Genomic DNA, 26,562 nt, shown 5'->3' on the forward strand with positions numbered 1-26,562 from the left:
TATTTTTTATTCATCTAATAGATTTATTATTATTACAAATTAAATAAGTACATTTACAATAGCTTTGGATAATAATACTTTGGTGATTTTACGATTGCTAAGGGTGATTATCTAGTGTAGCCCCTGTAGCCGGTAACGAGGCTAGGTGTAACTCCATTACTGTAGATATTCCCGTAGCCAGGTTTCCTGTTGTAGTATCCATAACCTAAATGGTACGCTCCTTGGTAGTATGGGTTGTTGTAACCGGTATAGGACTTTAGTCCGCCGTTTCCGCCATAGCCGCCATAACCACCGTAGCCGTTGTAGCCACTGTAACCACTGTAACCTCCGAGGCCGCTGTCGTAGCCACCATAGCCGCTGTTGTAACCGCCGGGGCCTGCTCCTGGGTAGCCACCGTAGCCCTGGTAACCTTTGTAGCCGTTGTACCCGAGCGAGTTGCTGTAGCCGCCGCCGAGGCCCTGGTTGTAGTTGTCGAGCAGTCCGTACCCAGTTATTCCGGAACCGGAACCGCCATAACCGCCGTAACCTCCCGAGTAGCCGAGGTCTGAGAATGCATGCATGCATTTGTGAAAAATAGTTCAAATAATAATAGAAAAATAAACAACTGTAAGAATGAAGTTGTTTCCAACAAATGTTATGAAAAATCAGATTGGAAAAGATCTTATTGACTTGACCAAAGCAAGGTTTCAAGCCATAGGGCCCTTAGGCCCCTGGTCTAATAACACCATAAAATATAGTTATTCTTAGTTACCTCATAGGGATGTTGACTGCATTTAATTGTATTATTTGTTTTACAAGGGGGCAAAGTTGTTGTTTAGTCGTTAATACTAATATTGATACCCGAGCAAGCGAAATATTCCAAAATGGACTGTTGAGCGTTGCTAGAGTTTTAAGGCACGAGGGTTAAACAAACTGCCACCTAGAGAAAACACATTTTTCACCTCACCAAGAAAAAAAACTGACTAAAATATCAAACAAAATCAAATCAATTCAAAATTAATGTTATTAAATATTTATCATTCAAAATCATCATTTAAATTCTACCAGCCAACATAAGGAACCAACTCTAAAATTTTCATTTGATTACTTTGGGATAAAATAAAATGTAACTTTCTCATCAGTTTTGAAAGTACCAACAGTAGTTTTTGAAATACCAAGCGTTTAAGCATAAATTATGTCACACCATGCATGAAATAAAGCACTAGAACATTAAGGTGCTGTAGGTTCAGTGTTGAAGGTTTGTATTCTTTTCGCACTCTCACTGAGCGTAAGCGTAAGCGAGATGGATGTACGTGCTCGGGACCGCGGATTCCACGTTTTGAATTGTAATTTGTTGTAGGTAAGTTAAAAAAAAACCGGGCAAGTGCGAGTCGGACTCGCGCACGAAGAGTTCCGTACCATTATTTATAAAAACGGCAAAAAAAGTATGTTTGTTGTATGGGGGCCCCTTAAATATTTATTTTATTCAGTTTTTAGTAGTTGTTGTTATAACGGCAACAGAAATACATCATCTGTGAAAATTTCAAACTGTCTAGCTATCACGGTTCATGAGATACAGCCTGGTGACAGACGGACGGACGGACAGCGAAGTCTCAGTAATAGGGTCCTGTTAGACCCTTTGGGTACGGAACCCTAAAAAGATAAGAGTAATGAGTTCCATTAAAAAAAATTAAACATTTTTAATTTTTTTTTATTAAATTTAATCAGATTGCGCGAAAATGTGTACCGTCTGGGCTGTCCTTCGAAAATTGCCAAAATATTTATTTAATCAGATGATCATATTTATATCCTATAATAATAAAGATAAAAGCTAAAAAATATATTTGCGAGAATAATGTTTATCGTTATTACTGTGAGATTGCACAATACTCCAAATAGGTAACTACGAACATTCGTTCTTTAAGACGAAAGTGGAGGACCCGCGCGAAATCGCCTTTTTATATAAACGTAGTCCTCATTTTCCTCTTAACATTATTCAAAATATTTTGACAAAATTTGTTGTATATTAAATTAATCACAGCTATGCCACTACCTACGTTTGATTTTTTTCGAATTTTTAATAATTATTATAAGAGTGTAAGAGTGTGTGAGTGTGAGAGGTGTATGTGAAGTTCCCAATCCGCATTGGGCTAGCGTGGGGACTATAGCCCGAGCCCTCTCGCGCATGAGAGGAGGCCTGTGCCCAGCAGTGGGACGTATATAGGCTAAATTATTATTATTATATTATAAGAGTGAGGAAGAACATTTAAAAAATTGTATGAAAACTGTTTTGACCCAAATTTTTACAATAATCGAAAAATTTAAAAGCTTAAAAGTCTTTACTTGCGGTGGCGTCGTTGATCGAGTCGCCACTTTCCCGAATGAAGGTTGAGGGAGGCGATGGCTGAGATACACGTCATACTCGTGAACGGGTGCTGTTTGTGGAGACCGGTCTGTTTAAGCTTACACGGGGTACAGGTTATGTTAAAGTATGTAACTTTACTTTTGAGTGGCATTAACGTGAGACACTAAATTTGGTTCTTGTCTGTTTACAATTTTTTGTCTTTTAATTATTTATATAAGAATTCAAGCCTTGGCGACCCTCTACATCTCTAAGGATAATTTAATATCTTTTTTATATTTTATCTCTGACACTTAGAGACTTATACATCTCTAAAGAATTTTAGTATTTAATGGTTTTATTTTTTATCATAGTTTTTTTTGTGTAATTTGACATTTAGAGACAGTATATCTACATCTCTAATAAAGTATTTATTATTTCATCGTTTCGATATTTGTAATTGTTCTTTTTTATTTATTTATTGTTTGTAAAAATGGACATGTAAAAGTGCCCCTGTGGCCTATTTGCTGAATAAATGTTTGATATTGATATTGATATGAAAAAAGTCAAACGTGGCTTAATAAACATCAAATTATGTAATAGTTATTTACGATACAAGTGCGAAAAATAGGAAATTCGTAACGAGTGGCGATAAATTAAAACACGACCGAAGGGAGTGGAGATAAAATAAAATAAAAAATAAAAAAATCGACACGAGTCACGAATTACCTATTCGCACATGTATCGTACAACGTTTTACAGTACATATGACCCTTTACATTTTCGATATAGTTACATAATGTGCTACTCGTAATTTACGCACTAGTGCGGTAAAGTAGCACCATATGTACTATAAAAATAATTTTCATAAGGTAAATATCCAGAGAGCAAAATGGGGACTACGTTTGTATGGAGAAGTGTCCGTCCCCTTTCCTCTTAAGGTATCGTAGGTCCACAGAGAGGAGTTTTTGAAAAATAATACCGTTTTTTAGATCACAATAAGGTTGCCAAATATTTAATTGGTAATCTTGAGGATTTTCTCTGGGAACTTCAGTGATTCGAATCCTGATTTTTTGACTTTCGCTCGATAGAAAAAAAATCACGAACATAGATCGCATATTTCGCATCGCGCAGAACAGAAAACGCATTTATAAAAAAATGTAACAATTTATGCTCAAAAGCTAAAAATATAAAAACAGTATAACTCATTTATACCTACTTGAAAAAAAACCTGCCCGATATGCCCCTGGGCGTAATGACATAAAAAAAAAATTCCATCTCAGTATGCTGGCATACAAATCATACAAAAACACCGCTTATGAGCAAAAGTGATGAAATAGTACATTTCAATGCAAGTGTGCAAAGTGTGTCATTTGTCCCGAGAAAATCAGAATCAGAAGTAACAGACCTTATAGTTAGGAATTTTCGCTTGAATGCTATTGTCAATTCAGTAAGTTCAGTGATGATTTGCATTGCAAAAAAGAATCACAATATTTTATTTCGTACAAAAATATAGTTGCAATTTAAGTTGAATTTTTTGATATACCTAATTTTTAAGTGAAAATAATGAAAAAAGCGTGCGCGCGGTTTCACTCTTAATTTTTTTTTTTTATTGTAACAACAGCCAACGTTGCAATGATAGTTTCATTCCGCCAATAATTTAAAAAAAATGTTTAAGTGAAATATCGTTCTATGTAACATTTTATTTATATAATAACAAATTAATATTTAATGTATGTATATCCTTAATAAACGTGTAATGATGAAAAAAAATACACATATAAAGGCAAGGCAACATTTTTGGACATCCTAACTCTTTTGTGTAGACGTATGGATTACGGTCAGAAATAAATTTTTAAAAGTTGTAAAAGTAATCTTGGCGCATCTTGCATATACTCGTATCTGGCCGCTACCCCCTAAAGAATCATATTAGGTTGGGGAAAAGTTCTATCTTATTTTATAGGTGTAAAGTTGTAGTAAACACTCTTTGGCTGTACTGTTTGTATTTGGCTGGTTTTGATATCATTTAAAAGGTTACATAAAAAAACTGTTTACCGTAATTTTTTATTTTTTTTTCTGTCCGCCAAAATGAATTAATCTTAGGAAGAAATTCTTGAAATTTTATTTCAAAGAGAAAATGCCACCAAGGCCGTGAAAAAATATTGTGATGTTTATGGACTTAACGCAGTGCCAGGTGACTGTCAGTAAGAGTAGCACATAATTGGTTAAAGCGTTTTCAGTCTGTGAATATTGATGTCAAAGATGAAGCTCGTTCTAGCCTCCCTTATGCATAAAGTAGATGCCATTATTGAAGGTGTAAATAGATCGGCATATTAGTAATAGGTACAACATAGCTGAAGAGGTAGGTGTTGACTACAAAGTTTTGACCTATTTGTACAAGTCTGGGTCTACAAAAGAGCTCAATACGAGTATTTGGGTGCCACACGAGCTCACGTATGACTTTTGCGACAAGAAGTACTCTTGAAAAGTGAATACCTAGTCTGAATTTCCGAGTTGGAAAGGCTTTCTTTATTCTTTAAAAACAGTCAATCAGTCCTCTAGAATGCAAATTTTGTGTTGTTTCCTCAGGTCAATTTTTAAAAGCATTAATTTATATTTGTTTTACAGCTAGTGTATGCCTCGCGTTCGTTGGTGAAAACGAGCGGCGTTACTAAACAGATTCACCAGTTCCATGTTAAAAGAATGAGAGAGTTGCAAGTATTGTAACGTCAGACGAGATTGTAACTCCTACCTACTTTCCCTACTAAAAAGTATTTGGTATTTTGAAAATAAAAACTATTTCAAATAAAATACAAAATAGTTTTCTACAAAATGCAAAAAAAGGTATTTTGTATTTGCACATCTCTATAAATTTGCAACCATATAATTTTTTGACGAACTTTCGTCCGTCATATCCCTTTGTTAGTCTAAATGTTATTTTTAGGTATTTTTTTCTTACAAGTACTGCTGGCCGCAGTCTTCAAGTCGGTCGCGGTCCTGTCATCGACTCCAGCTTCAGATGCTGGCACAGCCGTGTCCTGCACCTGGGCTACGCTCGCAGGCGCTGCAAGAGCACTGGCCAGGACCCCGCACATAAAGGTAAGTCGTACAAAATCCATCTGTAACAAGTAAACGCATCGGTTATGATTAAAAGGCGTTTGGTTTGTAATTTACGAGAAACGAGAAAAAAAAGGAAGAAGCATTTTATAAGTGCCGTAAGTAATTTTATAAGCATTTTATAAGTATAAGGAAGAAGCATTTAGTGATGCTGAATTTTGAATTTTAATTGTTATTTTGGTTCCTCTTCTACCGAAGGTACTACTTATGGCTATTTTTATTTCACTAAGAGCCAGTTTCACAATGTCCAAGTAAAGTTCTGAATAAGCTCCTGAACTCGTATTTGCCACTTATCTGACGAATAAAGTCATCGTTGGCGTTTCACAATCTTCAAATAAGCTTGACTGGTAGGTAGATAAATACCTTTACAACTTAGGTAGTTTTATCTGGCAGTTAATTTATATGTTAATTAGCTATCCAATACAGCTACCTAGAAGTCAAGCAGTCACATAGGTACTTCGATCACGAGTGACTTCTAGGATCTGAATTTAAATCAACACGATCTTTCCTTAAATCATTATTCTTACCTTTCGTTAGATTTTGAAACTTTTAGAAATAGGGGATGGAGGCCTAAAACGGGTAAACTAACGGAGTAGGTTTAAAATTTTTAAGTTATTTGTTTTTACAAACCGATTTCATTCTATTCGATAGAAGAGTCATCGAACTTCTATATGAGACAAAAATACTGTGTCATTGTCTACCTAATAATTTATTTATAAAAAAATAGACTCCCCTTAAAACACCCCTTGTTTGCCCTAGACTAAAATGAGTAATCACTACAAGTAAGAATTTAATGACAAACCTAATTTTGATACATGTGTATACATTAATTCCAAATTGTTTTTTTAATTTGCCTATAATAGTGTCCCACTGCTGGACAAAGGCCTCCCCTCTTTCCCGCCATTTGGTCCTATCCAAAGCACACTCCCGTCATTCTTTACAAAATGTATCAAGATCCCTACATCTCCCTACATCTCCCTTTTGGTCTTCCACTGCCCCGAGATCCATTCTGTGGGACCCAGTCTGTGGCTAGTTTGGTCCATTTGGCAGATTTGCCCTGCCCAGTCCCACTTTAGCTTGGCGGCATTTATGCCCACATCCACAATGCTGGTTTTGGAACGCAGTACGGTGTTTCTTACACGGTCGGTTCTGCAAACACCCAGAATGCTGCATTCTATTGCTCTTTGGCAAACCTTAAGTTTGAACTTTTCATATCCAGTTTGAGACCATTATGTTTGGGCGTCGAAGGTGAGGATAGGCAGGATACACATGTCGACAAGTTTACGCTTTAAAGAGAGTGGTAGCGTCTTCAAGGACCAGAAGCTCTTCCAGGCGTTTTTGATACGGCATAAGTAATAATCTTAAATCTGTTTGTCCAGTTTGTAGCTAATTAAGGGTAGGTATTTCTATAGAAATTCACATAAAGTTTCAAACATTACTGTACCTATTTTCGTTTTTTTCTCATATTTGTTCATCATTCTATAAGATTGTATGAAATAAAGTATAGAATTGTATTAAAGCAGAACAAGTAGTTACCCGTTTTCCCCTACCCGCTTTGCCCTAGAGCACGTTTTTTAGTTAAACCATAACAAAATCAAAAACGTAAAGAACAACGTCCGAACTGTTATCGTCTTTTGAGGTTAATAGTACCTACCCATATATAAAGTATTATATTATAACGTATCTACACACCTATCCGTTTTAGGCAGGGACCCGTTTTAGGCTCCTCTCCCCTAGGTACTTGGATGTGCCACTGTCGCATGTTAAGGTGAAGTGGGTTCAGCCAGCAGAGTTAAAAAAATATGAATCTTGAGGCCTCCCTCTAGTAAAAAAAAATACGAACATAGGTCTAAAAGGCACCATTAAAATTTTCTAACTATTTTTCACAAAAGCTATTAACATGACAATTGCTTCATAAATGCTTATTGTTATTTTTAACTGACTCATCGATTACTTTTTTTGTTATAAATAATTATTTATTAACAATGATATCCGAGATCCTGGATACGCATGGCCGTCCGCTAAGTGCTCAGCGAGAAGGACCTGGGTGCGTAGCCAACGTGCCAATCGTCGACGCTCTCCGTAGCGTAGCGTAGTCATTTCTCTCTATCACTCTTCCATATTACTGCGAAAGAGACAATTGCGCGTCGTTTGCTATGGAGTGTAAGCGATTGGCACGTTGGCTAGACACCCTGAAATCACTGCACCTTAAGATTTTTTAATTAATTGTTAAAATTTTAAGCTAGGTCATTAATGTCATTATAAACTAATCGCTCTTTATGTTTATCGCTAAAGAAACGGAAGAATCTATGTTGCGTGACTGAGAACTTGACACGCAGGCATGCTGTGGCCACGAAGGGTCCTCCAGTAGAAAATAACCTGGCCAAGAGTATAACGGGCTATGCTCATGCTCAGTGTAGGGTTCCGTAGTTACTCGTCCGTCACAATAGGCTGCCTTGAACGAGTAGGGCTACCCCGGCGCACTCGGGAGGATTCGGCGCATACCGGGGGATGCCGCGACATTCAAATGTATACCTGAATGTTATTGAAATAGGAAAGAATACACTTACTTACTAACCTAATGGCGCAGTGAAGCGACCCAAAATGAATCTCGGCCTCCGACACGAGTATACATCAGTTGTCTCGATCCTCTGCCATCTCCCACCAGTTATTAGGTATAGGACTTATAGGAATGAATATACATTGATAATTTTAAACTGATCTGCGCTGCGCTTTGCCGGTTTGCGCAGGCTTATAAGTTTTACTTTTTGTGTTTTTTTTTCATATTTTTGAAACCATGATTCAAAAGTTAGGAGGATAGCGAATGTGTCCCCACACACATTTTTTATCTCTTTTGGAGCGATTTTTTCCGAAAATATCGATTTTATCAATGGTAATTGAAGATCATTATTCGTTTTAGAATACGTACGTATCCAACGACACCCTAAGGGTTGAAGCGAAAAATCATCCCCATTTTATGTGTAGGAGATGGAGTTACTTATCCTAAAACTATTTATCTAGTTTTTAGTTTACTACTCTGTCAGCATTATTGATTTATATATGTAGCTATGCTAAGTTGCAGGTTTCTAACACTAACGATCACGGAGCAAAGCCACGGACGGACGGACATGGCGAAACTACAATGGTTCCTAGTTGACTACGGAACCCTAAAAACGCTCTTAAACGTCTGCAGGCATATACCTAGTTATATCTTATTCTTTTACCAATAGAGTTGCTCTAAACTGACATAAAATTACGAATCCAATTGTTTGATGCTGTTTTAAATGCAGCGCTCGAACGAGAAAACATGACTATCAAGTGTATATGGTGATTCCTAATTGGACTATTAACCTTGGACTATCACAACAATACAATGGCCTATTCTTTAGTCCAAAAGCGGCTGCATATACTCATATTCTTTATAGTATACATATTAGATCAGTACTTAGAACACCTATGTTTATCCAGATATCTACCTGTAGGACTACGCCAGACATACAGACACTTAAATTTGGTTAATGTAAGAACACACGAAAGAATTGGTAACTGACGTTACAGTCTCGTGGAATTAACCATTACCGCTCTTGGTATATTATCATAGTATTAGTCTCGACTTGTGCCTATTCTCATGTCCACTCTCGACAATCCTGCACCAAACGAATCTGTTCACCCTGTTGGTAAACAGTTATAGAATGCCTACAGGCATTAAGATAGTCTATTTTTTGTTGTTAAATTGCGCAATAAAGTTTAACCCCCTTATTCATAAAACTTTATGGGCCTGATTAAGTTAAATAATGTTTTGTCTATCTCTTACAAGTACATAAGTCAAAATGACAGACAAAGACAACGATTCATAGCTAATTCATGACAGTAACGCGTTTATGAATAACGCCATAAATAAATAAATAAAACTTACACACATTTACGACGAAACAACACCTGCGCTTCGTCTCTCCTAAACATTTTATAAACTTTGTTAGACGATTTAGTGCAAATCTCCATTATTTTGAAGTTGTGACGAATAATTACAATGTTCTATTCGATATGGTTTGATTAGATACTTTTAATAGTTGCTTATAAACGATAATGTACATAATTTACGCCCCTCTGGTAATAAGGTCATGAGCAATTCCGCTGTACTTTACTCATATCGAAGCCATAACTTTGACCCCCAAAACAATGTTCGCATGTTGTTACATGATTTACATGTTTCTCACGCTAATAATGCGTTGACCTACAAGTCTACAACTGTTATTCATCATGCATATAAACACCTGACGAATTAATTATCAGATTTTATTAACAGGATAAATTTTTCGCTTTTTGGCAAGGACTTAAGAATAGCTAAAAAAACAAATGAAACAAATTTAAGGTTTTATATGGACGCATATGTATCTGCATTAGATTTATATGTTGTTCTCACGATACATTTTGTGTGCCTAATACAACACAAAATGTGTGTAGTAATATAGTTAGGATTCAGGAAGATATAGTGAGCTGTGTGTGTATCATATATGATATTGGTTCAAAAGATTATGCCACACTAATAAATTTAGGTACAAAAAGAAACACAAACTTAGGCGTTTTTCTTATCCGATAGTATGACAGATGTCTGTCGATCAGAATTTCATTCACAACAAGTAAACATTTTGAAGGAATTAGGGAAATAGGTATGTAGCTTGTACCCTAATCACCTAATGAACATGTCTAAGTGACTATCGCAACAGCAGTATATTTGATAGTATAATTTGTAGCCAGGCTACCGCCGTACCCTTTGTGCACAGTTAATAGTTAGGCTTTCTACTAATCCTTTAGAACTTGCCAAGTGATTCTTGTCTTGTGGATGACGATATCATCAACAACTTATCAATCGCTGTCAACAACAGATTGAACGGAGGTAGCTAAGCTACTTACATAATAATATTAAATGTAGATCACGCATTTAATACATAGAGGTAATTGTAAGGCGTGTTAGGTTAGAGTTAAGATTAAGACCGGATATTTTGACAATGTTATTTTCAAAGCCTGTTGCATGCAACTGGTGCCGAATGTTAGGGCCATTATATGATAAAATATAAGTAATACACTTTATGTTCATTTATAACTCACACTAAAACATCGATAAGGATAGCAAAGCTAAGAAAATAATCCTGAAAGCTTATATATAAGTACTAATACTAACTTGATGGAGAATAATCTGATCCTACCCCAACATATCGTAAAATAACACACCGTGGCCTTCATAGCCTTTTTATAAATAGCGCTTACGTGTACTCACGCTAATACCTTTCTGTTAAGCATGTTATGAAGTACAGTCGACGAATGTTTACACTTTTGCGCTTTACGCTTTTGTATTAATGAGAAAATTGTAAACATATCTTTGACGTCGATTGTATATAGAAAACACTAAATAAAATGACTATAGTAGGAGATACGTTATAAGGAGTAGATATTCCTCATCTGTTACTTATTTGTGATAAGAAATAAATAACAGATAGTTTTCACATTGACACATTGGAAATCGTTTGCCTATATAGTTAAAATGCGTACAGATTGTTTTTTTTTTTATATAAAAATCGGTTAATCTAGGCAATCATGGACTGCAACAAATTTTTAATCAGACAACCTATGACAGTTAGATTATATATATAATAAGCTTTCATTTGATATAATATACGATGAAATAACAAACAAAAAATCCTGTCCGTACGCAATTTAATTAGGCAACCTATTTGCAAAGTGTCAATGTGAATACTATCTATCATTTATTTCTTATCACGAATAAATAACAGATGAGGGTAGATATTCCTTAGACGACTGTATGTATGCAGTGGCGTAGCATGGGGGGGGCGGAGGGTGCGGTCCGCACCGGGCGGCACTTTGCCGGGGGCGGCGCTGCGGAGGTGTCAGTTAAAAAAAAAAAAATTAATTTAATTTTTTTTTTTTTTTTTATATAAAAAAAAAGTTAATTTCTTCCAGTGTTTTTTTCGTCATTTTTTTATGTTACCAAATCCGGGTACCTATGCAGGTTCTATGCATGGGTGATGCAAGCACAAGGTTTCTCAATAACTATTATTTAGGAAACTTATTTCGTTTCAATGTTATTTTAAATAAATGTCTTCTTACGCATTCTTTGTACTTCACCGTAATACGGCAATGACAGACCGTCGTTTCACATGACTTTGAGTAAAAAGCAAGATATAAAAACAAGCTTGCGAATTAGCGAATTGCTGCAGCTGCCCCAATTTTTCGATTTCGCGGCTTCTCGTACCAAGACGAACGTTTAGAGAAACCAGCGGTGGCAATATGGTTCCATTTTTGTCACTTGTCACTTGCCCGTCACTTTCGCGCTTACATGCTTGTTAGAACGTGACAGGCATGGTGACAAATGATAAAGAGCCGACCATCTTGGCCCTACAGTAGATGCAAAAAGTATTTAAGTAATAGCACAGTTTTACACAGATCGACCTAGTCCCATAATAAGCTCAATAAGGCTTGTGTTAAGAGTAACTATAACTCGGAAAAAATATGTGTGCACACAAATAAATGCCCTTACTAGGATTCGAACCCGGGATCTCCTGCTTTGTAGCTACGGTCACTACCGACAACAGATTTGCTGCTAGTTCGCAAAATTTCGATTTATTTAGTTAAAGTTGTATTGAATCCGGTACAGGTTGCGAGTTTTTAATTCCATATTAATCTACATTGTATTTTTTTATATAATTCAATGTCAAAAAATGTTAATTTCACTTTTCAATTCAATAAATTATTCAATAAAACTAATAAAAGTACTCTTTTTACACCATGCCCAAATTTTTTATAATGGATGACAAAAATAAGAGAGCGGCAAATTTGGGATCCGCACCGGGTGCGAGTGACCTATGCTACGCCACTGTATGTATGCATATAGGACGAGACCATGATTCGGAAATGTTCCTCAATAGGATTAGCGAATTAGGGAAGCGGAACAGTAGTACTCGAAAACCTTCATGGGAGATTGACCACTAAATAATTAAAATGTTCATTGGTAATCCTGCAGCCCTTTATAAGGCATAAGGGTGTCAGGAATTATGCAACATTGAACACTATAAGATTGAAATAAAGTTCAAAATCAAAATGTATTCCCTCTGGTTTATAGCGTCACATACGAATTGGCGCTATCTTCCTGTACTATATGACGCTTCCAGGCTGCGTAGCCGACGTAACCACTGTTAACGCTCCATGGCGTAGCGTAGTCATCTCTCTCTATTACTCTTCCATATTAGTGCGACAGTGACAGTTGAGTTTCTTTCGCTACGGAGCGTCAACAATTAGCACGTTGGCTCCGTGCCTCGATTAAAATTGTAAGTAGCGTATAGAATAACGTTGCAAACAAAACTACCTGCCTTCCCTTTATCCCTACTAATATAAATGCGAAAGTAACTGCCTGTGGCTTACGCTTAACAGCTGGACCGATTCAGATGAAATTTGGTATGGAGATTATGGAGACAATTTTAGGTCCGAGGAAGGGCAAAGGATAGTTTTTATAAATTATCATCATCATCCCACACATAGACGAAGACGCGGGAGGAAGATAGTTGTTTAATAAAAAAGGTATATATCTCTTTTTCTTTGATTCTGACTATACATTTTTTACAGGTTTGATCTTATTTTGTTGACTGATAAAGATAGCTGCATGCGAAATGTAATAGTCGTGCGTCAACTGCACCAATTCAAAGTCGTGTCAAAATCACAACATGTTAAATCAGAATCGGCCTCAATGTCAAGTTTGAAAGTTTCTTCTACGCCCTAATTGTTTAACATAATAGAGACATATCTCTTTTTGTAAAGCTAGTAGATACTTTTGCCGCGTATTTTCAATATTCTCATCCGATACTATAACGATTAATATTGCCTGTACGAAGCGACTTGACCAAACGCAGGCGGATTAGTTTATGAGTAAACTTGATAGTGTGTGCGGAAAGAGAAAAGTCATAGAATGTATTGGTTTCGTTACATTTTACCTTTCTTCTCTTTCCGCACAAACTCTGAAAACACAGACACACAATAAATAAATTTAAAATGAAAGTAAATGTTTTCCGGCCGATCATTGTCCATGGAAATATAGTTTTAAAAAGTATATGTGGTCCGCCACCTCTTTGTTTCATATTTGTCTATTGCAAAACTTATCTAGTGAGTGACCTATGTATATCTCTACACTCTTAAGTAAATAGGTAGGAGTGTAGAAGAGTGTAGAGATTAATTCGCACATCAAAGATTCTTAGAGCACTAATTCTTTGAGAAAACTTGCCGGACATATTAGTTGACGGAAGACCCGAACGAAACTAGTCTTATCTTTTAGTTGGAATTTGCTTTAAGCTCTTAACGAAAATTGGGTAAATGGGTGTTGAGCTTTGCTAATGAATATATGAGTATGTTTTTACGATACCTTACTATGTGTATTTACGATTGCAATATAAAGATAATTAGTTGGAAGACACGAGAATGTCTAATTATCTATCAAGAGGTAATCACGAAAGCGTTAATAACTTAATTGTAAAACGGAAGGACTTCAAAGAAACATAATACCTATGATGAAGCTCTTCCATTCAATTGTGAACATAATATACAAGTAATAATAACAGGGAGAGCGTTTGCTAGCGTAGTCGAGTATAACAAGGGGGAAAATGATAGTACATGCGACTATCAGAGATCTAAAAACATAGTAACTTGTTTGAAACTGGGGTTAGCTTACACAGATGGTACGTATTTGGTATTTGTTGGGTTCTATTCACGTAGACCCACCATCAAAATGCCAGCTAAATTATAATATGTATAATAAATAGTGTACAAAAAATATTTGGCTTTCTTTTATTTGGTAATCGCACGAAACAAAACAAACGCAATTCTATTCCAAATGAACGTGATATGGTCATTATGAAGTCGATAGGTATACAATACGGGCAATAAATTAAACCAGATATAGAATTTACCCGTCTAATCATTAATTAAAAACTTTTTAAAGTTACACTTACCTAATTATGAGCCCGTATTTTTTTTAATTTACCGAGCAGCAATCTACTGCAAAAATTAAGAAACAACATGGCATGATATTACGAGCTTTTTAATAGTAACTGCCAACAAGCGTTGACAGTTATTTTAAAAAGGTCGTATCCCGTAACGTGTATTGTATTACATTGATGGCCGAATTATTTTGTATAGTTAAAATTTTCATTGTATTTCTAAGCGAAATCTATCTGAATATACATGTTTAGGTCTTATGCTAACCACTGTTTAAATATTCGTCCATATTGAATATATACTTTGTATACTAGTATATAAGTTCTATACACATAGAACACACACACGTGAGAGTCAGAATGGCGGGTGTACCTAAATAAAATTAAATGAAAACCATACCATATTTTTGTACCTAATTTGTACTATTTAGTACCTCCTTTAAAAAAAATTGTACCTCACGGTACTTAAAGTTATCACCAAAAAACAGGTCACCCGCCATCCTGACAGTCAGAATGGCGGGTGTACTTTATTACGCTATGTTCCCGTGGTTATTGATAAATTCTATAAAAGCCAAATTTTTGTACCTTTTTTGTACCTTCATATTCAATTATAATACGAGTCATTTTATTTTTGGTTTCCAAGTTTTACTCCTTTTTTTATTTTGCTTGCTATTACAATTTTGCAGGCGTTATAATTTTTCAAATTATCGATTTCATTTTTAAGAAAAAACGCTAAGGTACAATTATTTTTATTACGCCAGGATTTAGTACCTTTAATGTTTAATCTGTTAAGTTCAAATAACTCAGTAAATCATGTCTTAAAAAAGGCTAGGCGCCAATTCAAAGAAATCTTCCTAAGAAAAATCATTTTTAAGACATGATTTTCTGAGCTATTAGAACTTAACAGATTAAACATTAAAGGTACTAAATCCTGGCGTAATAAAAATAATTGTACCTTAGCGTTAAAAAAGGCTAGGCGCTAATTCAAAGAAATCTTCCTAAGAAAAATCATTTTTAAGACATGATTTTCTGAGTTATTTGAACTTAACAGATTAAACATTAAAGGTACTAAATCCTGGCGTAATAAAAATAATTGTACCTTAGCGTTTTTTCTTAAAACTTAAATCGATAACTTGAAAAATTATAACGCCTGCAAAATTCTAATATCAAGCAAAATATAAAATGAGTAAAACTTGGAAAGCACAAATAAAATGACTCATATTATAATTGAATATGAAGGTACAAAAAAGGTACTAAAATTTGGCTTTTATAGAATTTATCAATAACCACGGGAACATAGCGTAATAAAGTACACCCGCCATTCTGACTGTCAGGACGGCGGGTGACCTGTACCCCTAGTGTAACTTTGATCGACATCATAACGTGACGAACGCGTTTGCGTTAAGTCTCATTTTGTATAGGATTTTGAGGTTCCAAAACGTCCCGCTTGGCGCGCTCTTTCGAAATCCAATACAAAATGAGACTAAACGCAAACGCGTACGTCACGTTTGGAAATCGAATTTATTTACACTAGAGGTACTGTTTTTTGATGATAACTTTACGTACCGTGAGGTACAAATTTTTTTAAACGAGGTACTAAATAGTACAAATTAGGTACAAAAATATGGTATGCTTTTCATTTGATTTTATTTAGGTACACCCGCCATTCTGACTCTCACACACACACGCGTACAGGCGTCCGATTTATATGATTAACCGCCCTTAACCCTTCGTAATGTCCTTGTCAAAAATTTGAAACTGAATTAATCATCTTGAAATTGTAAATTACTGTCCTAATTGTCTGGGACGTATACGGGACAAGGCATACGAAAGGTTTCTTTATTTATTTGTTTTGCACAAAAGAACGTAGGTGCAACTGTCAATTAAAAGCCCAAGAAGCAAACACATCACCGTAAGCTTCACAAGTTATAGCGATATTTACTGGCTTCCAAAAATAGTTATTTGTGTAACAAGAGAGAAAAGTTCGATATTTCTTCGAGTGTTATATTTTTATACAGAGGGCGTTTTTTAATTTAGAATCTTGATCGTAGCAAGGAAATCAAAAGCATGAGATGTGTAAATAACGTTGATGTCTTATAGCACACGCAACTTATCACTTTAGCAGTGAGAATATGTTAGAGGGAAAAATACAACCTTAAAAAATGTGATCCTCACTTTATCACTCCTGTTTTTTACGTTTTCTAACATTTGAATTTAACAATCGCAATAAAATACATACTAAAATTTGGCCGCTACATATAGTAGAGATCGCTAAAAGTAGACTTATTTGTTTTTGTGAGTCTTTGTATTTTTAAGCTACACTGTCTTTATTTTACAATAAAATACACGTAAGCTGTAGTGTTTATGAAAAAAATGAAAAAAAAAATTTTTCGTTATTTCATTATTACGAATTCATACTCGTAGAAGTTTTTGAATGATGCGTTCTTACTTTTTTCGGGGGTGTATTATAAACCGTCAGTATAAGGTTGAACGACGGTTTCGTTTTTGTTCGTTATTTTTGTCTCTTTTTCTTTGTAACGACGAGAAAGGGGCAGAATGAATAGAATCCATTTATTTAGAACTTGTATTAGGCGCGTTAAAATGTAAGAATCACTTGAATGACATTTTGTTTCACGCAGAGAGCAGTCTCATTTTTTCGAGTGCGAGCTACTGAACTGAAAAGGAGGTTCTCATGTTGTTACTTAGACTGACGTATTTTATTTACTAACAAACTGCGTTTTTTTTTTAAATTTGAAAGCTCCTACATCTAGGGTTGAGAACTGATAATAACCATCATTCCCGAGAAATTATGGAACCCCTCAAATATTACGTGTTGTACCTATAATATTAATATTTGGGATGAAATCGTATCAAATCGATATATTAGATATCAGATCGATTCAATAGATAAGAATGAGAACCTCCTCCATTGGGGCGACTTAGAAAATGGGGTAAGTTTGAGAATTTGAAACATCGACTAAATTAGAAATACTTTGTACTAGTAACAGTAAGCAAGATGCCTTGGTAAGCATTTCAGTAGCGTAAGTATTATCGAAGTATGAAGTTTTTGGTTTAGGTAATAGATATTAGCGATTTTCAAAATTATCCCAAATGGATCATAATAATACCTAATCATATCAATATTTCACTATTGTATAACTATTGTATTAGTAGTCGAATTGATTTGTATCTCCTTGGATTTCACGGGCCTATAAATCCCGGTCTTTTGATAGGTTTGCGTGGGGATATAGATCCAACAAGCTTGGAGAGCTTTAATGTCATGTAGAACGACTGCTGGAACCCGGTCACAGGCGCAACAATAGACACCCATGAACCGGTCGCAGCAGGTATTGGGACTATTGTAGAATAAGTGAACAGTAAAACGGTCTATGGATTGAAGTTTGGGTGGACAATGAGACTGGGTTATTGCAAAGACGACCGGACACCTGCCATAACAATGTTTTCACTAGTTGATTGATTTATTATTATTATGTTTGTAAAAATGAATAATAACTTACATTGTACACAATAAATTGCACCTTAGCACTAGCACACGCACAGGTGATGTGTCGAGCGCGGAGATGCGCTCTGCGCCGCACGCGTGTGGCACGTCCTTTATAAACCGTGGGAGTTTTTGTCTTTAATTGACAATGGTCACTCGGGAGGTAATAGGTCTAACGTAGACTACCTCCTGTAGACAGCATTGTGATGCGTTTCATCCGCCCATATGCGTTTATACTTGTTGCTTTACTCAGTTGCACCCTACCACCACCCCTTGTTTTCTCCTAGAGCTAAATTATTGTTGATGGTTACTCGTATTTTAAATGGGTGCTTATACTCGTAAGTCATAAACGCAATGGATGTAATGGCAGGTTGTAATCTCGTGTTAGGGTCGTAAACAGATTAAGGTTTTAAATTTGTTTTTTTGTTCTAAGATTTTTGGCAAAACAACTACATCTAGAGTTTTGGCCGATAGAATGAGTAACTGAAATAGCTCTAGCATCCTTTATTTTCGGCAATAGAAACATTTTTATTTTTCAGTGTGTTTAGGACTTAAACTGATATAAAAATTCGATTGGGTGCTTTCTATCGCTAAAAAGGAAGTGTCCTATTAGAGCGACACTTTTTTATACGATAGTCAACAAACGAGCAGACGAGCCGCCTGATGGGAAGCGGTCGTCGCTGCCCATGGACTTAAGCAACATCGAGAGAGCCACTTATGCTTTGCCGACTCTTTGAGAACCCTCAATACCCGCTTCTTGACAACCCTTGCCATAGCCCAAAGGAAATACCTCAGAGGTAGCCCATTCTATATTCTGCACGTTTTGGGAAAAAAGAGCGAGATGCCTGCTTATTCTTGGTATGCCATACACTCGTATCTAAGAAAAGGAAATGAGCTTTGCTCCTTTGGCGCGAGATTCCATGCGTGCTTCATCTTGAAGGTGAGCGATCTGTGGTCTGTAGCTCGTCCTCCACCTCTATGACGCAGGCACATTGTCACCCTACATCATCTCAGGAGGTCTGATACTGATGCAATTTTCCGCCTTCGATGTCCATTGTTGTTCGAAAGTATATGCAATGTATCGTAATACAATTTATTTACCTAATTGTTTCTATTCTTCAGGTGCTGGTAATCAGACTAATAAGTACTAATTCAAGGAAGACGCCACGTACAGTCAGCATCAAAAGTAGTGGATCAAATTACGCGTCAAAATTAGGTATTATTCTCGAACAACTTATTAAGAAATATATCTCTCTATTTAGAACAATTACATCGTAACAACTACTTTTGAACGAGTTAGCGTTAGATTTATCTCTATGTATTTGGAAAAGTTATCCAGGGTGGCAGATTTTCGTGCGTTATTCCATACGCTACCTACTATTAATGTTGACTGTAACTTGCCTTGTCATTTCAAAATCGTTATACCCTTGATTAGCGCTTATTTACCAAGAATAGATTGAACCTAGTATTTATCTTTTTTACGAGATTTCTAACTTGCGATTACCCATCTCAGTTCTCATCGCCTTTAGGTAATCATGAACCAAATCTCTTTGATGCCTAATTTTACGGACATTTTAAGGGAAGGACTTGAAATATTTATCTTTACCTTCACATTGTATTCGCAGGAAATTACACGACAGCATAACTACTCCACCTGACACTTTTTTGGTATAATGATATTCATCTTTCGATTTTTCGTACAAATGGTAGTACAAATGGCTAAATTGTCGTTACCTTGGTCTCAAGGCGGAAGTTCGGGAGGTATGACAAATTATCGGTGAAATGATTGCAGTGACGTCTTCAATTGCTCGCATGGTTCGTTGGGGCTAGAGGCCAGGCCTTTGCCAAGGACGTTTTTCATTCACAATCCTTTCGGCGTAGAAACTGTGAAATAGATGTGATGAATTCAGGGGAAATAACTGAGGCAAACCGTTTTACGACATTAAGAGAGTATTAAATACAATTTATTACATGATGACAGAAGTAACTGCTAGAAATTATTATAGTACCACACTTATTAATTTTATATTGTTTCAGTTATCAGGGGTGTCGGAATCCGGAACCTTACATCCAGTTAAAATAACATGTTAACTCAGTTTGCTGATACATTTTAATTTACTTACCTAATTATTTGTTAATTTACTTTCTCATATTCTTCAGCTTATATAATTAATACTTTGTTCAGAGGTGGTAACCCCGCATAATTGCCTGTCTTCCTTAATTTAGTTAAGCCTTTGTACGTTACGTAATTATATGATTTTGCTTTGACAGATTTTGATTCTTCAGTTTTAAGTCGTATAGACCCAAATCACTTAAAAGAGCTTTCGATGGAAAAGAAAGAAAAATAGTCGCAAGAAAGATAAATAAATTTATCTGTAGGTAATAAGAAAATATACTACACAAAACAATCTAAAATACATTAATTACGAATGGAACGATTGAATCTGTTTTTGTTGATTAATTTTTGAATACCATTCATCTTTTTTATACTTATCTCTCTCTCTCTTTAGGTGTGCGGGAGTTCGTTAACGCGTGCACGATTATAACTTGCCCAGGCGGGACTAAAGACCAACTGTACAATTCGTACAATTTATCCGTTCAATTTTGGAACGCCTATAACGTATCAGCGATGGCAGCATGGTTCAATTTTTATCACTTGTCACTATGCCCGTCACTTTCGCGATTACATACTTCTTAGAACGTGACAGGTATGGTGCCAAATGATAAAAACCGACCTTCTTAGCCCTACTGGAATTATAATATCATTGCCAGCAACCCCCTTCTGAATGCGATGTCACATTCGTGTCAAGATAGAAATTCAAAAGAATAAAAGCAAACTGCCAATTCCGAACTGAATAAGGTGGAGAATAGGTACCTACCTACTGTTAAAATCTTAAAATCTACGTTCTCTTTCGTAGATTCTACCGGCGGTTGAATCGAAAGCCATTAACACTGCAGTGCAGTCTGGTCGTTTGGCAGTCGCAAAAGTTGAATGTCTCGTAATATTAGTGATTTGGCTCGATGAGACTGATTAACCAATCTTAAGCTATATATTTTCGCAATTTTTTGATAATGTGTTCAAAATCATTGATTGAAGCAAAATAGCAAAATAGGTATTGTACCTATTTGTCGATTTGCGGAAAATTCCCAGAAAACTAACTAAAATCATTGATTAACCTCAAGTTAATGCCTTATGCGTTTAAGGTGATAGGATATATACTAGGGGGGTCACTCATGTATGGAGAAAAAAGTATTATTTGTCCAACGGGCATAGTTATAAAAAGTTGCGTAATAATTACTTTGCAATCGGAATTTATTTTCTGCCTTCTGATCCATTTCAAAGTTTTCATATAAATATATATGAAAACCATATGATATATATATGGTATGGTATATGTATGGTCTCTATATTCAAGCTTTAATTAAAAATATATCTTACTTACCACTGTTGGTTTGAAATAGCATGGTTCAGAGCCAATAAATTGAAAATTTCACAATGCTCCTACATTTTATGAAAACTTTCACTAATATCCGGTGGCAGTAAAATTAAAGCTAAAAATAAAACTAAAATTTATGCAATAATTAATAACCACATGGCACCTTTTTAGGGTTTCGTAGCCAAATGGCAAAAAACGGAACCCTTATAGATTCGTCATGTCCGTCTGTCTGTCCGTTTATGTCACAGCCACTTTTTTCCGAAACTATATGAGTTATACCGAGAGAGAGATTCGTGGTTCTTATGATAAAGTTTTTCAGCAAAATAAGTTGAAATAATCCCAGTTGCTTTGGCTTAGTTGTCCATAGGGAGGGGAATATTATTGGCCAAATATTCTATGATAACATGTTATTAGTCTTTGCCATATTTATTTGAGAAAAGATTTTGGGTCCATCGGGAAATTTACCACTTTTTAGAATTCAGTCCCTTTTGAGGTTAGTCTCAAAGGTCGTTACAAGTACATTTGTATAGCTGAACACAATGAATGTGTTTTCTTTGCAGTGCTTGAAACGTTTCTATTGAATTAAGAACAATTTTGCTCCAAAATTGCAGTGCATTGTTTTTTTAACTCTTTTGAGTACAACGTGGGAAGGCGATGGCCTTCGCATGGGATGACATATGTGACAAATTATGGCACCATCATTTAGGTTAAATATGGGGTACGTTTTCTTAGGGCGGTCTTTATCCAGCGTTTAACGGGTAAACCCTACTTGACGCGTCGGATTACTGAGTAGGTGTGTCGTATATTACAGTGCCGGGGTTGAACATATTATCAATCACTCACTGCAAATTATAGTGTCGCATCGATTTAACTGCACTGAGTATGCTTCAGTGGACTTTGTTGTTTGTATTAAGCCCCATTTAGACAAATCAAGAACTTGCATGCATAAGTATTGCAGTTTCGTTACATTGAGGTATTTGGTCGATCGACTGAATTAATTGTACCTACTCTGTAGTTGGCAATTTTATCGAATATTGCATGCAAGTTCTTGATCCATCTAAATTGGGATTTAATAAATCCGATAGTTTTCATAGTAATAATAAGTTTTTGACGAATGTTATACATATGTTTTTTCCTTAGAATTGCCTATGCCTATTAAATATTTCTAGGATGTTAGAAATATTCTGCTCCTTTAAGAGAAATTTGGTCGAACAATTTATGGGACATGCGCTCGCATCGACGGCCGGACGCAACTGAGGCGCGCGCAGGCGGCGCGCACGTATTTATGCAGCGGTTGGAGCGAGATGGAAGACAGGGCGTGCTACTCTCGCAAGCGACATTCTCTGCGGTAGTCCTGAATTGCTGTATTTTCTACTACCCACTTCATGCAACCGGCGATTGTGAGCGGGATAGAAGATATGCCATCGCACTCTAGAGAGGTGCGATTTACGTCAAAGGGTAGATTAGATTCTGTAGTTCTAAGATACCTATCTTTCTATTTTTTCGTAGGTTTAGGAATAGTATATAAGACGACGATACATTTCAATAAATGTTCATTATTTAACTGACTATACCGCTGTTTACACTTGACTCCTCCTGCCTGGACCCCCATATCTGGTGACCCGTCGACGCTTAGAAGATGTCTGACACATCGCCATGGCCGACAAGATGTTAGAGCACGCCGAGCCAGTCACCGTTGCTGCAGTCACACGAGCCACAGATTTTCAAGCCCCGCAAAGCAGCGAAAACACATTTTTTGAGAAGTTATCCCAGAAGCTCGACAATTTAACACTCGAAATTGCAGCCCTTCGGTCCGGCGGCCGGCAACGCTATCGCCGTCCCTTTCGCTCTCGCAGCCGTTCCCGTTCGAGATCTATGTCGGCGCATGGAACTTCACGCAAGCCCGGTGATCCTGGATGGCTGTGCAGATATCACTTCAGATTCGGAGACAAAGCACGAAGATGTGAATCGCCGTGTAGCAAGAAGACTAGCTCATCGGAAAACTAATGCCTACACCGACTCTGGCGGGCCTCGGTGTACCTCCAGTCAGCAACCGCCTTTGTGTCATCGATCGCAACTCTCGAGAACGTTACCTCGTCGACACTGGCGCCGAAATATCAGTACTATCGTCGCATCACAAGAAGAACCAATTATCAAGCACCTACAAGCTTTACGCCGCAAACGACACGCCGATTAAGACCTATGGAGAGAAAACAATCACTCTTAACTTGGGGCTACGGCGCGACTACCGTTGGACGTTTATCGTGGCTGCCATCAAGACCTCAATCCTCGGAGCTGATTTCCTTCGGCACTACAAGCTGCTACCTGACCTAGATCAAAAGAAGCTCATCGACAAAACCACTAAACTCCAAGTCAACGCATTAACAGTTCGAAGTACTCAAGAAACCGTCTATTTGATCAGCAGCAATCAAGCCTACTACGAGATTCTCAAACAGTATCCTAATGTACTACGACCAATGTCTTTGAAAACGCCGGCCAAGCATAACGTGCAGCATTTCATCGAGACTACGGGCCCCCCACTCTTCGCCAGGCCACGCCCACTGCCGCCCGACAAATATGCAGCGGCGAAGGCCGAATTCGAACGCTTGATGGAAATGGGCATCTGTCAACCCTCAAACAGCCCCTGGGCAAGTCCGCTGCACGTTGTCAAGAAAAAAGATGGTTCTCTACGTGTCTGCGGCGATTATAGACGTCTGAACGCCGTAACACAACCCGATCGCTATCCTTTACCTCGAATTCAAGATTTTACGTACCAGTTGCACAACAAGAAGATTTTTTCAAAATTAGACCTGAAGATGGCGTATTTTTGGATCCCCATGAACAAAGAAGACGCGCAGAAAACTTCAATAATCACACCGTTCGGGTTGTTCCAGTTTAACTCAATGACGTTCGGGCTCCGCAACTCAAGCCAAACATTCCAACGATTCATGCACGACGTTCTACGAGGCATAGATGGCTGTTTATGTTACGTCGATGATCTTCTCCTGTCCTCTGAAAATGAAGAAGAACACAAAACACTGCTTCGACAAGTCCTGGAACGCCTAGATAAATACGGCGTAACTCTCAATGTCGATAAATGCGAGTTCGGACGAAGAAAAATCAACTTCCTTGGCTATGAAGTATCACCCGACGGCATCAGTCCCACTCAAGAGCGGATCGAAGCAATATCGAATTACCCAAAGCCGAAGACAGTCTGTGAGCTGAGAAGATTTCTAGGCATGTTAAATTTTTACCGTGACTGCCTACCACATCAAGCGGAACTTCAGTCTCAACTAAACAAGTATCTGCACAACTCCAAGAAAAATGACAAGACTCCTATCGAATGGAACACCGAGTCAGATGAAGCTTTCAAGAAATGCCGCCAAAGCATATTGGAAGCAACTACGCTATCGTATCCAGCTCACGGCGCTCCTCTATGTATCATGAGTGATGCATCAGACCACAGCGTAGGAGGATTGGTCCAACAGAAAGTTGATAATGTTTGGAAACCGCTGGCATTTTTCTCGAAGGCACTGAGTCCGACGCAACGCCGCTACAGTGTGTATGATCGCGAACTCCTAGCGATTTACATGGCTGTAAAGCACTTTAGACGACTTATAGAAGGCAATGACGTCATCGTCTACACGGACCACAGACCACTTACGCACGCACTTACGCGAGCACCGAGCAGCAGCGACACTCCGAGACGCGAGCGCCAACTGCACTTCATTAGCCAATTTTGTTCGAGCATCCAGTATATCCCAGGCGACAAAAACAACATCGCTGACGCCTTATCAAGAATCGAAGAAATACAATGTCCGTCCGCAATAGATTTCGACAAATTAGCCACCGACCAGCGCACCGATGAAGAACTAACAAAACTGAAAACTCAAGAAAATCTGAAGTTCACTGAAGTCACACTACCAGCCATCAATCGACCAATCACGTGTGAGCTCTCAACTGGCACACCGCGACCGTACCTACCTATCGCTTATCGTTATGCGGCCTACAAAGCGCAACACGATATAAGCCACTCAGGTGTACGCGCAACGAGGAGACTTATGGCATCTAAGTTCTTTTGGCCAGCAATGAACAGAGACGTCGCACTTTGGACTCGAGCATGCATTGGATGTCAACGAGCTAAAATACATCGTCACGTGATTCCACCTATCGGAGAGTTCCCGCCATCTCAGCGTTTCGAGCATCTGCATATCGATATCGTGGGACCCCTAAGAATATCAAATGATTATCGATATTGCGTCACAATGATCGACCGCTGCACGAAGTGGCCCGAGGCATTACCAGTACGCGACATAACAGCTGAAGTTGTCGCTAAAGTCCTGTACGAGCACTGGATTACGAGATTTGGATGCCCGCTACGCATCACGTCAGATCAAGGTCGTACCTTCGAGTCAAACCTTTTCAACGCTCTCCTGAAGAAGCTTGGGACCACAAGAATACGTACCACTGCCTACCACCCTCAGGCGAATTCTCAAGTGGAGAGGCTACACCGCACTTTGAAAGCCGCTCTTATGGCAAGGGGCGAAAGTTCAAGATGGTCCGAAGAGCTGCCTACAGTTTTATTTGGATTACGAGCCGCATTACGCAGCGATAACAACCTAAGTCCTGCATTGATGACGTATGGATCCCCACTACGCATGCCAGCTGATTTCTTCGTACCTACGAAGTCGACGATTGAAGATGCAGAGTTTGTACGACGTTTGTCAGAGATAATGTCATCACTTGTTCCTGTAACCCGGACGCACGCCACGCAATGGAGACCTTTCGTGCATAAGGACCTTGCGTCGTGCACTCACGTATTCGTGCGTAATGACACCGTGCGACCCCCGCTCACACCACCATATGATGGCCCGTTCGAAGTCCTCAAACGCTACGACAAGTATTTCAAGATACAAATGCCACAACGAACTACTGTCGTCACTATAGAGCGTCTGAAGCCAGCCTACATCTACAATGAAGACGTCACAAGCGACAGCCAGACTCCTGCATCTAGCCCAAACACTCAGACGTATGTGACGAGATCGGGCAGAGTCACGAAACGTATTCGCTTCGCTTGAGAGGGAGTGCTATGGGACATGCGCTCGCATCGACGGCCGGACGCAACTGAGGCGCGCGCAGGCGGCGCGCACGTATTTATGCAGCGGTTGGAGCGAGATGGAAGACAGG

General features: G+C 37.7%; 1 protein-coding gene across 1 annotated transcript; it reads right to left on the reverse strand.

The window, feature by feature from the left end:
* Positions 1-2: 2 nt before the first annotated feature.
* On the reverse strand, positions 3-18,125 carry LOC133533602 (uncharacterized). Its single transcript, XM_061872607.1, has 3 exons — positions 17,955-18,125; positions 5,280-5,439; positions 3-544 (listed from the first exon to the last, which is right to left on the reverse strand). The coding sequence occupies exons 2-3, from the start codon at positions 5,437-5,439 to the stop codon at positions 108-110; spliced, it is 597 nt and encodes a 198-aa protein (XP_061728591.1). The 5' UTR covers positions 17,955-18,125; the 3' UTR covers positions 3-107.
* Positions 18,126-26,562: the final 8,437 nt, after the last annotated feature.

The sequence above is a fragment of the Cydia pomonella genome, unplaced genomic scaffold (genome assembly GCF_033807575.1).
Source record: "Cydia pomonella isolate Wapato2018A unplaced genomic scaffold, ilCydPomo1 PGA_scaffold_183, whole genome shotgun sequence".
NCBI lineage: Eukaryota > Metazoa > Arthropoda > Insecta > Lepidoptera > Tortricidae > Cydia > Cydia pomonella.